The sequence below is a fragment of the Carlito syrichta genome, unplaced genomic scaffold, assembly GCF_000164805.1.
Source record: "Carlito syrichta isolate Samal-C Ts95f unplaced genomic scaffold, Tarsius_syrichta-2.0.1 Scaffold313872, whole genome shotgun sequence".
Lineage (NCBI taxonomy): Eukaryota > Metazoa > Chordata > Mammalia > Primates > Tarsiidae > Carlito > Carlito syrichta.
Genome location: NW_007257968.1, coordinates 529,382 through 543,000, shown reverse-complemented (window position 1 = coordinate 543,000; position 13,619 = coordinate 529,382). Strand labels below are relative to the sequence as shown.

The following is a 13,619-nucleotide window of genomic DNA, read 5'->3' as shown; positions in this document are numbered from 1 at the left end:
ACCGCAGCCTCGACCTGCTGGGCTCTGGCGATCTTTCCACCTCAGCCTTCCAAGTAGCTGGAATTACAGGCGTGCACTACCATGTCCGGCTAATTTTCAATTTATTGTAGAGATGAGGTCTTGCCAAGTTGCCCAGGCAGGTCTCGAACCCGTGGGCTCAGGCAACCCACTCACCTCAGCCTCCCAAGGTGCGGGATTACAGCCTGAGCCACCGAGCCCGGCTTACCCATTTTTTTAAAGAGATGGGGTCTCACTATGTTGCTCAGGTTGGAGTGCAGTGGGTCTTTACAGGTGTGATCATAGCACACTATAGCCCCAAACTCCTGGATTCAAATGCTCTTCCTGCCTCAGTCTCCCTAGTACCTGGGACCATTTTTAAGTGTACAGTTCATTAGTGTTAAGTGTATGCACATTGCTGTGCAACAGATCTCCAGAACATTTGCATCTTGCAGAACTGAAACTCTATACCCATTAAATACCAACTAACAACAGGCACGGTGGCTCAAGCCTGTAATCCCAGCACTTTGGGAGGCCAAGGTGAGAGGACTGCCTGAGCCCACAGGTTTGAGATCAGCCTGGGCAACCTGGTGAGATCTCATCTCTACAGTAAATCAAAAAAATTAGCTAGGCGTGGTAGCACACGTTTGTAGTTCTGGTTACTTGGAAGGCTGAGACGGAAGGATTGCTTGAGCCCAGCGGGTTGATGCTGGGGTGGCCGTGAGCATGCCATCGCACTCTAGCCTGGGTGACAAAGTGAGACTCCAACATCCCCCCCAAAAAAACCCGACTCATCTCCCCTCCCTACAAACCATCTTTTTACATAGTTGTAGTCCTCCCTACTTTTAATATGTACATTCTATCATATTATACACTTTTCTTGATAAAAAAATAAAAGCTGCCTTGTCGACTGAGTAGATGTATCATAATTCACTTAACTGTCCCACAAGCTGGACATATGGATTATTTCTAGCTTGGCCCTACAAGAAAGTAATACTGTAGTGGGGGCAAAACCTGGATCAGCCCAGCCCCCAGAAAGGAGGAAGCAGATACAGAGATGTGAACAGTTCTCGGTAGGCTTAACCAAGCACAGGACAGGGCTTCTGCCTTGAACAGTCTGGCCTCTGGGAGCAGGGGTAGTGGAGCCTCTGGAGCCAAGAGACCCAGGCAGAAGGCTCCATGCTGGCAGCTGGTTGCCCTTCAGGGGGAGCCAACCTGGGGGGAGGGCGTTACCTCTAACTAGTTCAGTTTAACAGCATGAGCAGAAGAAGACTGCACGCAGCGTGGGCCAAGAGACTGTACCTGCCTGGCTGGGCTCTGTTAGTTCCATTGGGGTGGCAGGATAGGCAGGAGCTCAGACTAGGGCAGGGACCCACCAAGCCCTTTTCTTCCTTATCAGAGTATTTTCCCTTAGAATGTACATTTACAGGAATGGATTCGAGTGAAAAGGTATGAACACAGCCCCTCATTTCTCTGATTAAAACCAATTAACAGCAACAAAAATAAATGAAAATCCCTGAGGCACGAAGAGCAAACTGTGTGGTCAGATTAGTTTCTCAACTCAGTGGTGGAAAATTTAGGCCGATTCCTGGGTTGAAATTCTGTCCACAGCCTGTTTAAACCCCAAAGTTTTTCCCTGTTTGTTTAGCTCTGATACAAAATTAATGATTGCTCAAAGTCACTATATTTACAGCTCTTCAACTATAAACTCAGATTTTAGGAAGGGACAACTCTATGGAGTGACTTTAGAAATGGTAATGCTTGCTTTTGTCATCATCTCATTTTCAGTCTGGAGTTAGCCCATTAAAAGCAAACAAAACAAAAAACAAAAAAGAATATATACACTGTTTGGCAGGAAATGTGGGGCCTAGTCCTGCTCTGTGGCAGGAAAGTCCTGCTAAAAGCAATGGGACGTTTAGGTGGCCAAGACGTATGAGGCTAACACATGCATTTAGCTAGAAGCATAAGTACATCTATGGAGATGTGATGTCCTCCTCTGACAGTTCCTCCACTGCCCCGTAAGGGGCCTCTGTCCCTGGTCTGGACACTGTGCTACTGTCCTCCCTACCTTCACCTCCTTCCAAATCTCCCCACTGGTCTCCCCGCTTGACTGAGGACTTCCTCAGCACCCACGTGCCTAGTGTGTAACATATCAGTAATGTATATTAGCTTGTGGCTTTGTGAATATCATTCTATCATCATTAAATGCTGTGAGGTCCTCAGACACAAACTACCTTTTACAACAAAATTGCAATAAAATGCTTTTAATTTAGCTGTATTATTACTGGTCAGTTCTGCAATGTAAGATTATTGAGGGCTTCCTCAGAAAAAAAGAATTGACTTTACCTGAAACCATACCAGAAACGCTTCCCTTCCTTTTTCTTTTCTTTTCTTTTTTTTTTTTTTTTTGAGTTGGAGTCTCACTCTGTCGCCCAGACTGAAGTGCAGTAGCCTCGACCTGCTGGGCTCCGGCGATCCTTCCGCCTCAGCCTTCCAAGTAGCTGGAATTATAGGCATGCACTACCACGCTTGGCTGATTTTTTGATTTATCGTAGAGATGAGGTGTCGCCAAGTTGCCCAGGTGGGTCTTGAACCCGCGGGTTCAGGCAATCCACTCACCTCAGCCTCCCAAAGTGCTGGGCCTTCCTTTTTCTTTAAGCTCCCTGAGGGCAGGGAATTTGTCCACCTTGTCAGGGTTGTGTCACATTTACCTAGAAGGATGTCTGACCACACAGACTCCCAGGGCTACCTGCCAGCTGTTTATGCTGAGGAAACATGTTAAAGTCGTCTAGACACCATGTAATTCCAGGGTGTCTGTGTCCTTCCTTCAGTAGTTCCATACAGGGTAGAATGTGAGCATGTTTGGCAGAAGTTGGACTTTACCGACTACAGCAAGCAGGGCTGGCTTCTCTCTGAGCCTTCTACTGGCTCTGGCTAGAAGGGAGGCGAGCTACCGGGATGAGAAGCCAGAGGGAGGGAATCACTGAGCAAGCGGTTCTCCAGACTCAACCGGGAAGGATTTACCAGAAGCATGAACTCCTGTGTGGCCCCTGCAGAGGCAGACGGGCCTTCCCTGCTCCACCTCGGCGTAATAGGAAGGACGCACATGCGGCTGCCATCATCCCAGTGCTGAAAGGGCTCATCGCCCTCAAGCCTCGGCAGGAAAACAAAGGTTATACCAGTTGAAAGTAAGGAACTGCTCTTCATTCAGCCAGTAGATCTGTTTAAAATGTCGAGGGGACCTGAGCCTGCACCAGCACACACAGGGCAACGGCGTCTATCTGACCTGGCAGCATACAGGCCCACATGACCTTAGCCTGGACATTGGCTCTCTGTGCCCCAGAGAATAAAGTTGCCTCTTTTGTTTCTTATTGCATGAGGTTGATGTAACAATAGGTAATTATATGTGTGAAACTCTTTGAGATCTCAAGAAAGGGACTGTGTAGCAAACTGTCTGCAAAATGTCTAGCACCTCACAGATTTTAGCTTCCTGAACCTTTTTGCCTGAGTTGAACACCTTCGTTTGCTGTGTCAGGCATGTGCTCTTGCCAACAGCAGATGGCGCTACTGCAACAAAATGAAATGAAGCTGTTGTCATTTTAAGAGTCTGACACTGGGAAAAAAAAAAGAAAACAAACTTGTCCAATATCCTCCTACTTATCCAACCCAGCGGTCTCTGAACACAAGTCACTGTTCACAGTAAGTTCACAGCAGTTGCTTTAGGAAGTGCATCTAGTGATTCCAATTTTATAGATGCCAGAGGCTTGCTGAAAACTGGACCAGTTGTCAGGAGAGAGCAGACAAGAGCCTCTGGCCTTGTGGCTCCTCCAGGCCTTGTCCCGGTGGACCTTGCAGTGGGCCCCTTGCTCACCTCTGTCTTATCCTAGTGACTGAGAAGGACGAGACTTTGGTTAATTTAGAGAATGTCCTTTCAGCTGGATCCTCAGAGTGTCCAGAGGAGTCAAGAGAAAGATTCCCAACAGGAAGATGAACCTAGTCCTGGAATGCGCCAGCTGGAGACCACTGAGGTAACCACGCCCGGTGACAGCTAAACATGGTTAAACATCAGAAATCACCTATGGGAAATGTGTCTAAAAATGCAGATTTCTGGAGTCCCATACCTCAGACTCCATGAATCAGAATCTCCAGGGGTAGGACCCGAGAAACTGAATTCATATCTGACATGATCCTCCAAGTGATTGTGAATGAAGTGATATAGTCTCTAGTTCACCAGACTGGTCTTTGTGATCCACTGATGAAACAGTCTTCATTTTATAGGAGATGATGATGATGATGATAAACAGTTACTTACATTCTATGTGCCAGACATTGTTCTAAGTACTTCAGACTCATTAACTAACGTGACCCTCACAGAGGTGCTAGGAGGTAGGCATGGTTTGTTGTTATTATCATCCCCATATTGCAGATGAGGAAAACTGGAATCTAGACCTTGGCCCTAGAACTCAGGAGAGGCTTCCTCAGAGATGTTTTGCATCCCTACTTTGGATATACTGAGATCTTCTTTTCTGGCCAACGTTGAGCTTCACAAGGAGAAACTGAGTCCTGGGCCCTCATTTGCCCTGTGGGCATGCTGACTTCAAATTCCAGTAGTACTCACTTTTGGAAACAATATAGAAAACCTCTACCTATCAGAAAATAACAAAATAGGTATAAACTGCAGCATGAGTGACATAGCTGAGGCAAAAAGGATTATTTTTAATAACTATAAGGACTATTGAGCATTATACTGGATCAATAAGGGAGGTTCTTTTTTTGTACTTTCTTGTGCAGTTTTGGATTTCTTCAGAAGATCTTTAATAAGTGGTCATAGACATTTGTAATTCAGAGACACCATGAAGAGTATAGAAAAAATATGAATGCATTTGAAGAGTCTGGAGAGATGTGCATGGTGTGTGTGAGTGTGTGCATGTGTGTGTGTGCATGCGAGTACAAGTGTGGTGACTCTCAAGGGATCTGGGGCAGCAGTGATCTTGAGGGGGAATCACAGCAGACAACCATGCCCTCCTAGCACTTATTCTGTGGGGTGTCTGCTGACAGAAGACTCAGGGGTGAGATAAAGCTTGACCCCGTGGGTCATCTCCTTTGTGATTCTGTCTGGGATGCTTAAAAGAAAAGAATACTTGAAGGTGAGGACAATGATTAAGTGACTTCTTCAGCTCCCCTCCAGATGCCATCAGAGACTCAACTTTTCCGCAGGTAGGAGGGATCTGGGATCACAGCGCCCACCTCTCAGATCCCAGCTTGCCAGTCTCCTGCATTCTTTCATTAGCCCACAGGTCTGTTCAACTCCTGAGGCATGAACAGCTTAAGTCATCTCAAAGAGATTCCCTAGGTATACAGCAGTTGCTGAGGGGAGCTCTGGCTTTTCCAACTACAGATCTGACCCTGAAATGCAGCACCATATTCTAGACTTAAGGGGTCTGATGGGACAACTCCAATGTCTGGTATGGAAACAAAACAAGGTTACTCCAAGATTCAAAAACATCTGCCACAGTGTTCTCCTGGACTTCACAGACTACTGTCTCATGCATTGGGGCATCTCAATAAATGATTGCTAACTGAAGGACTCAACGGAAGGTAGAGACTACTCACCTCAGTGCGCTGTACCCCTGGCACACGCTGACACAGCACAGGACCTTCTCTTGGTTTGCCTGAGTCTCCCCCAGGTATTTGCACACAATGTTTCCACCCAGGCTGAAGCCCACGACAACCAGTTGGGTCAGGGGATATGTCTTCTTGATGTAGTTCACCATGGCTCCGAATTCCCATGTACAGCCTGTGGGCAAAAGGGTGAAGCCACTCAATCATTTCAGTGCAAAAAATCTAGAGAAAATGTGAGCTGGAGGATTACTAAATGAGTGCCAATATACTAAAAGAGAGAGAGAGAGAGAGAACACACACACACACACACACACACACACATCTTATGTGTAACAAGAGAGACATACAGACAATGATCTTTCGCTATCCAGAAAGAAGCTCCCAGATGCCCTAGGGATAACAGGAAACAGGGAAGTAGCAGTGCCATGAGTATGTATCAGATGTGCAATGTTCCTTTAAAGGAGGCCACAAGAAACCTGTCTAGGCTCATGAAAATCAAAGTGGATATTCAGGGTGTGCATATGTTCATGCACAGATTGAAATAAAAGCAAGAGCAAAACCCTTCGGGATTAGCTTCCTAGGCTACCAAATGGGATGCTATACCCATGTGTATGATGATTCATGGTGTTAAGAAAAGTACCAAGTGGATGTTATTTACAGGAGCATTGTTAGCATTGGGGAGGGGAAGAAAGACAATCTTTGGTCCAAGGAGATAGCCAGGATGCTCTGTAGGATGAGGGTACAACATTTTTGGTGACGCAGGGATAAGGCATCAAGGGAAGCAGACTCATTCAGAAATACACAGAGGAGACCTCTGAACTCCTGTTTGGGCCTAGTTTGACTTTGCTAAGAGAAGGAAAGTAATAGTCAGACACAGGTGAAGGGATTCATCACACCCTTCTGAGACTCGACCTCAGGCTTTGTAGGAAACCGACTGAAAGTAAAACGAAGAGAGAAAATTAAGGATATTGGCAGGAAGCCATTATGAGACTGGCATGAGAAGAGCAAAGACTTACAGTGGAACAAGGAGTTGCTGATCTTGGCCCTGGTGCAGAGTTTTTGACATCCCTAATAGAGTTGAACAACTCCTTCCCTATTTAGCAAACCATGGGGGACACTCCCTTTTGAGCCTTGGGCAAGCTTCCCTTGTACCTGCCTTCCATTTGTAGTAGGACACAGTCTAAGCCAGACTAGTGAGCTCTTAAACTGCAGTGTGCACACAAGCCCCTGAAGGTGTCAGAAGCTGGCATTCCTGGGCCCCACCCCAAGAGAAGGTGATTCCCTATGATGTGGGCCAGGCCCAGGAATCCACGTTCAATTTTTTTTCAGTAGGTAACTCATGCACATGGTATAAAATTCAAATGCTGTAAAGGATACAGTGAAAGGTAAGTCTATATTCTTTTTAAAAATACCAGTGGTAACGCACACGTTGTTTGGTACCTTGTTTTTTCCCTTTATGTCTTACAATATTACGTATTAATACATATGAAACTGCCTCATTCTTTTTTATTTTTATTATATTTTTTGGGCTTGTTTTCTCATTGGTTTTTTTTTTTTTTTTTTTTTTTGGAGCAGGTTTTCACTCTGTCATCCAGACTGGAGGGTAATGGCACAATCATGGCTCACCGCAGTCTTGACCTCCCAGGCTCAGACGATCTTCCTGTCTCAGCCTCCCAGTTAATTAGCAGGGACTATAGGCATGCACCACCACACCTAGCTAATTTTTCTATTTTTTGTATAGATGAGGGTCTCATTTTGTTGCCCAGGCTGGTCTCGAACTTTTGGCGTCAAGTGGTCCTTCTGCTTTGACCTCCCAAAGTGCTGGGATTACAGGCATGAGCCACCGTGCTGGGCTATTTTTATTTTTAATAATGTATAACGTGCACACAGGAAAACGCACAATTAATTTTCACACATTTATGCCCAGGTAACCATTACCCAGATTAAGATGTAGCATATTCCTGATACCCCTGGAGGCTCTCTCATGTCTCCTCCCAGATAATGTCCCGTCAACTTTGACTAATGATCATGATCTGAAAGTGTTGGGTACTCCTGAGGTTTGGAAGGAGCTGAATAAGGAGCTTAAGCAAAAGATGCTTAAAACTAAGGAGAAGCCGGGCTCGGTAGCTCAGCCTGTAATCCCGCGCCTTTGGGAGGCTGAGGTGAGTGGATTGCCTGAGCCTGCGGGTTCGAGACCTGCCTGGGCAGGCAAAACTTCATCTCTACAATAAATCAAAAAATCAGCCGGGCATGGTAGCGCATGCCTATAATTCTGGCTACTTGGAAGGCTGAGGTGGAAGGATCGCCAGAGCCCAGCAGGTCAAGGCTGTGGTGGCCGGGAGCGGCCACTGCACTCCAGTATGGGTGACAGAGTGAGACTCCAACTCAAAAAAAAAAAAAAAAACTAAGGGGAAAGCCAGGGCCAAGAGCAGCTCCTTTTCAATACAGTAAGACCTAAGCACCAGCTCTGAGAAGCAGGCATGGCTCCCTCTCCAGTGAGATATTCAAGGATCAAGTGGCTGGGGCAGTTTACAGGCCTTCGACAGACAGTTGCTAAATTGAGTGGATTCTGATGACAAGACCTCTGAATGGGTCCAGGAACAGGGAAAGAACAAAAAGCTGGGCTACAGGTAACCTTGAACTCTTAACTCTGGAATTTTAAATGCCACACTTTTGCCCCCATTTAGGTCATATTCATCTCCAAGTTTCCCTTTTAAAAAGGTAACAATGAAAGGAATATTGTACCTCTAGAACACTGGATTTCAAATGGGGAGCTGTGATATAAAGAAGGGATCTTTAAAAGGAACCAGTTAGCCAGGCTCGGTGGCTCAGCCTGTAATCCCGCACTTTGGGAGGCTGAGGTGAGTGGATTGCCTGAGCCCGCGGGTTCGAGATCTGCCTGGGTAATTTGGTGAGACCTCATCTCTACAATAAATAAAAAAATCAGCTGGGCATGGTAGTGCGTGCCTGTAATTCTGGCTACTCAGAAGGCTGAGGCGGAAGGATTGCCGGAGCCCAGCAGATCGAGGCTGCGGTGGCCGGGAGCGACCACTGCACTCCAGTCTGGGTGACAGAGTGAGACTCCAACTCAAAAAAAAAAGGAACCAGTTAAGATCACAACTAGAAATTAGCTGGGCTGAGGTGAGAGGAATGCCTGAGCCCACGAATTCAAGACCAGCCTGGGAAACTTGGCAAGACCTCATCTCTACAATAAATCAAAAAAATTAGTCAAGCATGATGGTGCATGCCTGTAGTTCCAGCTACTTGGAAGGCTGAGGCAGAAGAATTGGTTGAGGTTGCAGTGGCCATGAGTATGCCACTGCACTCCTGCCTGGGTGACAGAATGAGACTCCAACTCACACACACACACACACAAAAAGAAATTAGCTGATAGCAGCATCACCATGCAACAAATCAAAAAATCTCATTAGAGACATTTGTTCATCTCCCTTAGGCCACAGGAGACCTGAAAACAGGTCCTTTAAAGAGCAATTTGAACTTGTTCTGAGTGAAAAAGCTCTGTGGTCAGACTGTCAGGGCCCACCACTTAGTGACCCCAAATGCTCCCAACGTCCCTCTAGTAACAAGTAGCCCCTGAAGTACAAGGAAAACCTATATGTTCCAGACTTCCTGCTAGAGGTTTGCAGTCTGAAGAAATAGGTTGGGGACTGGGAATGGGTACTTTTTACAAATAACTCAGATGAGTTTTATTGTGAAGGAACTGTGGGAAATAGTTACCAAGTCATTCAGGGTCTGTTTCCTCATCTGTAAAATGGAGGTAATAAGAGTAAATACTTCATAGAGTTGTATGGAGAACTGAAAAGGGTGCTATACATAAACAGCTTAGACCAGAGCCCGGAATACAATGAGCATTCAGTGTTAACTATCATAACTGACTGTAATTCTCTTCTTTAAAAAATATTTAGGTACACCTATGTTCATAGCAGCATTATTCACAATAGCCAAAAAGTGGAACCAACTGATGGAGTGTCAACTGATCAAGTGTCCACTGATGGACGGATGGATAAGCAAAATATGGTATACGTATATAATGGAGTATTATTCAGTTTTATAAAGGAAAGATATCTGGTCACGTGCTACAACATGGATGAATTTGGAGGACATTATGCTAAGTGAAATAAGCCAGTTGCAAAGGACAAAAACTACAGGATTTCGCTTATTATTATGTACCCAGACTAGTCAAATTTGTAAAGACAAAAAAATAGGATGGTGGTTGCCAGGGGCTAGGGAGAGATAGGGAATTATTGTTTCATGGGTATAGTTTTAGTTTTGCAAGATGAAAATGTTCTGGAGATTTGTTGCCAAACAATGTGAGACTTCATAGCTTAACATTTGAATAGGCCAATCTACATTTCTAGATTTTTCTCTAAAGCAGTGTTCTTCAACACTAATGCCTGGGCCCTTTCCAGGTGTATTAAATCAGAATGTCTGGGAGTGGGACCTGGGCATGGGTGTGCTTTTACAAGATCCCTAGGTGATTCCAATGTGCAACCAGGGATCAGGACCATAGCTCTAAGGAACAAGGATCTCTCCAGCACAGACCAATATGAGAGGGCATTTTTTTTTTTGAGTTGGAGTCTCACTTTGATGCCCATGCTAAAGTGCAGTGGCATGATCACAGCTCACCACAGCCTCCATCTCCTGGACTCAGGAGAGATCCTTTACCTCAGTCTCCTCAACTAGGACTACAGGCACACCACCATGCCCAGCTCTTTTTTTTGTTGTTGTTGTTGTAGAAATGAGGTTTCACTATGTTGCCCAGGCTGGTTTTGAACTCCTGGGCTCAAGTAATCCTCCTATATTGGCCTCCCAAAGTGCTGGGACAACAGGCATGAGCCACCACGCCTAGCTGGGAGGGCATTTTTTTGTTTTGTTTTGTTTTGAGTTGGAGTCTCACTCTGTTGCCCAGACTGGAGTGCAGTGGCCGCTCCTGGTCACCGCAGCCTCAACCTGCTGGGATCCGGCGATCCTTCTGCCTCAGCCTTCCAAGTAGCTGGAACTACAGGTGCGCGCTACCACGTCCAGCTCATTTTTTGATTTATTGTAGAGATGAGGTCTCACCAAGTTGCCCAGGCGGGTCTCGAACCCGCGGGCTCAGGCAATCCACTCACCTCAGCCTCCCAAGGCAATCCACTCACCTCTGCCTCCCTAAGGCGCGGGATTACAGACTGAGCCACCAAGCCGGCTTGGGAGGGATCAGTCTACGACATCCCTTTCATCCTCCCTTCCCTTTCTACTTGCAGTAAGCAACCTTCACAGATGGGGGCACTGCTCAGCCTTTCGGAAGCATCGGAAGCTTATCCTTGAGCAGCTTTCCAAACATTTCCTTAATGCAAGGTTCACCTACAGAGGGTAAATCCCTGTTCAACACAGGCGCTTCCGCTAGATCCAACGAATACCTAACAAAAACTTTAAATCCCTAAATATATACAATTGTTTTCTGATAAACTTTCTTGTAAAGAGTAAATTGGAAAAGCTGCACGGAGGTCAAATATTACTGCCGGAAGGATGCTCTAGCTCAGTTGTTCTCAAAGCGTGGCCCCCGAACCAGTAGCATTAGCAACAGAACAGGAACTTGCTCAGAATGCATGTTTTTGGACCCTACTTCAAACCTACTGAATCAGAAAACTCAGGGGATGGTGTCTTAACAGAGAGTTTGTTAAAATGAGTTTGCTGGGCCCTACCTCCAAAGTTTCTGATTTCTCTCTCTCCCTCACTCTCTCTTTCTTTTTGTCAGGGTCTCTGTCATTCAGGCTGGAAGGCAGTGGCATGATCATGGCTCACCATATCCTTGACCTTCTGGACTCAGGTGATCCTTCTGGCTTAGTGTCCTGAGTAACTAGGACTACAGCACCACCACGCCTGGCTAATCCTTAAAATTTTTGTGGAGACAAGGTCTTGGTATGTTGCCCAGGCTGGTCTTGAACTCCTGGGCTCAAGCAACCCTCTTGTCTCAGTCTCTCAACGTGTTGGGATTATAGGCACAAGACACTGTGCACTACCAAACTGTGTTGGTCTCTTAAAAGGGCAGTTCAAAAAGATGCTCCATGTCAGTCATTAAATAAAGGCAAATTAAAATGACAATTGAAATCAATTCTACTGCCCATGTTAGAAAAGATTAAGTTTGCCAATGCCCAGGATTGGGGAGAGAGTGGCTAACAGACCTGCTGGTCCCTCCACTTATGAGGGAGTGTACACTGGTATAGGCTCGTAAGGCAATGTGGTAACATCTATTAATTTTTTTTTTTTTTTTTTGAGTTAGAGTCTCACTCCATCGCCAGGCTGGAGTGCAGTGGCATGCTCACGGCTACTCCAGCATCAACCTGCTGGGCTCTGTCGTTCCTTCCACCTCAGCCTTCCAAGTAGCTGGAATTACAGGCACGCACTACCATGCCCGGCTAAGTTTTGATTTATTGTAGAGATGAGGTCTTGTCAAGTTGCCCAAACTGATCTTGAACCCGCAGGCTGAGACAATCCACTCACCTTGGCCTCCCAAACTGCTGGGATTACAGGCTGAGCCACCAAACCTGGCTTATTAATTTTTTTTTTTGAATTTGAGTCTCACTCATCAGGCTGGAGTATAGTGGTATGCTCACGGCCACCCCAGCGACAACCTGCTGAACTCTGGTGATCCTTCCACCTCAGTCTTCTAAATAGCTGGAACTATAGGTATTGTAAAGACGAGGTCTCGCCAAGTTGCCTGGGCTGGTCTTGCACCTGCAGGCTCAGCCATCCATTCACCTCGGCCTCCAAAAGTGCTGAGATTACTGGTTGAGACACTGAGCCTGGCCCTATTAATGTTTTTAAAAGTGAACACCTTTGGTCCAACAATTCCACTTTTGGGGACTTCAGACTGCAGATATTTCTGTACAAGTATGCAAAAGTGTATGTACAAGAATCTTCATTTTGCAGTGCCATTTGTAGCAGCAAAGGACTGGAAATAAATAACCTAAACTTCTACCAGTAGGGAACTATTAAATGAAGGACTACACTGCTGTGAAAAAGAATGACACTGAGCCTGATCTGACATAGAATGACTCTGAGCTATCTCACCAAGGGACAAAAGCAGAAACAGCACTCCCTCGTGTTTGCTGGTTCCCCCTTCCCCCCAGTTCCAGGCTGTGGAATGATGCTTGAGTTTTAAGAGATTCTATATACACACACATCTGACTGAATATTTAGTGAAACACTGTAGCAGATATTGATTTTCTGGGGAGGAAAACTGGGGGTTCAGTGTAGGAGAGAGATTTAGTTTTACCACTGCATGTAGCCTTTGGCACTGTTTGCATTTTTTTTTTACCATGTGTATGCATTTCTTTTTCAATACAAATCAGGTCAATTCAAAAATCTAGCAAAAAATAAACAGGGGAAGATGTTTAAATATGCTTAAGACACCCGATATATCATTCATGCTGGAGCAATGGTTTGTGCCTGGGACATTATTTGTCTGCATAAGAAATGGTACTGAGCCAGACATGGTGGCTCATGCCTGTAATGCCAGCATTTTGAAAGGTGGAGGCGAGAGGATTGCCTGAGTCCAGGGGTTTGATATCAGCCTGGGGAACTTGATGAAACCTTGTCTCTACAATAAATAAAAAAACTAGCCAGGTGTGGTGGTGCACACCTGTGGTTCCAGCTACTTGGAAGGCTGAGGCAAAAGGCTCGATCACCTGAGCCCAGCATATTGAGGCTGCAGTGGCCATGAGCATGCCACTATACTCCAGCCTGGGAAAAGAGTGAGATTCCTACTCAAAAAAAAAAAAAAAAGAAAGAAATAGTATTTTTTTTTTTTTGAGTTGGAGTCTCACTCTGTCACCCGGACCGGAGTGCAGTGGCCGCTCCCGGCCACCACAGCCTCAACCTGCTGGGCTCTGGCGATCCTTCCACTTCAGCCTTCCAAGTAGCCGGAACTACAGGCGGGCACTACCACGCCCGGCTAATTTTTGATTTATTGTAGAGATGAGGTCTCGCCAAGTTGC

General features: G+C 45.9%; 1 protein-coding gene across 2 annotated transcripts in view; it reads right to left on the bottom strand.

Moving 5' to 3' along the window:
• The window catches only part of ABHD2 (abhydrolase domain containing 2), a 119,890-nt gene that overhangs the window by 17,945 nt on the left and 88,326 nt on the right, over positions 1 to 13,619 (bottom strand). For both annotated transcript variants that reach the window (XM_008070615.2, XM_021718836.1), the window contains one exon: positions 5,611 to 5,794. In XM_008070615.2, the coding sequence (XP_008068806.1) occupies positions 5,611 to 5,794 (184 nt within the window). The remainder of the gene's footprint in view (positions 1 to 5,610; positions 5,795 to 13,619) is intronic.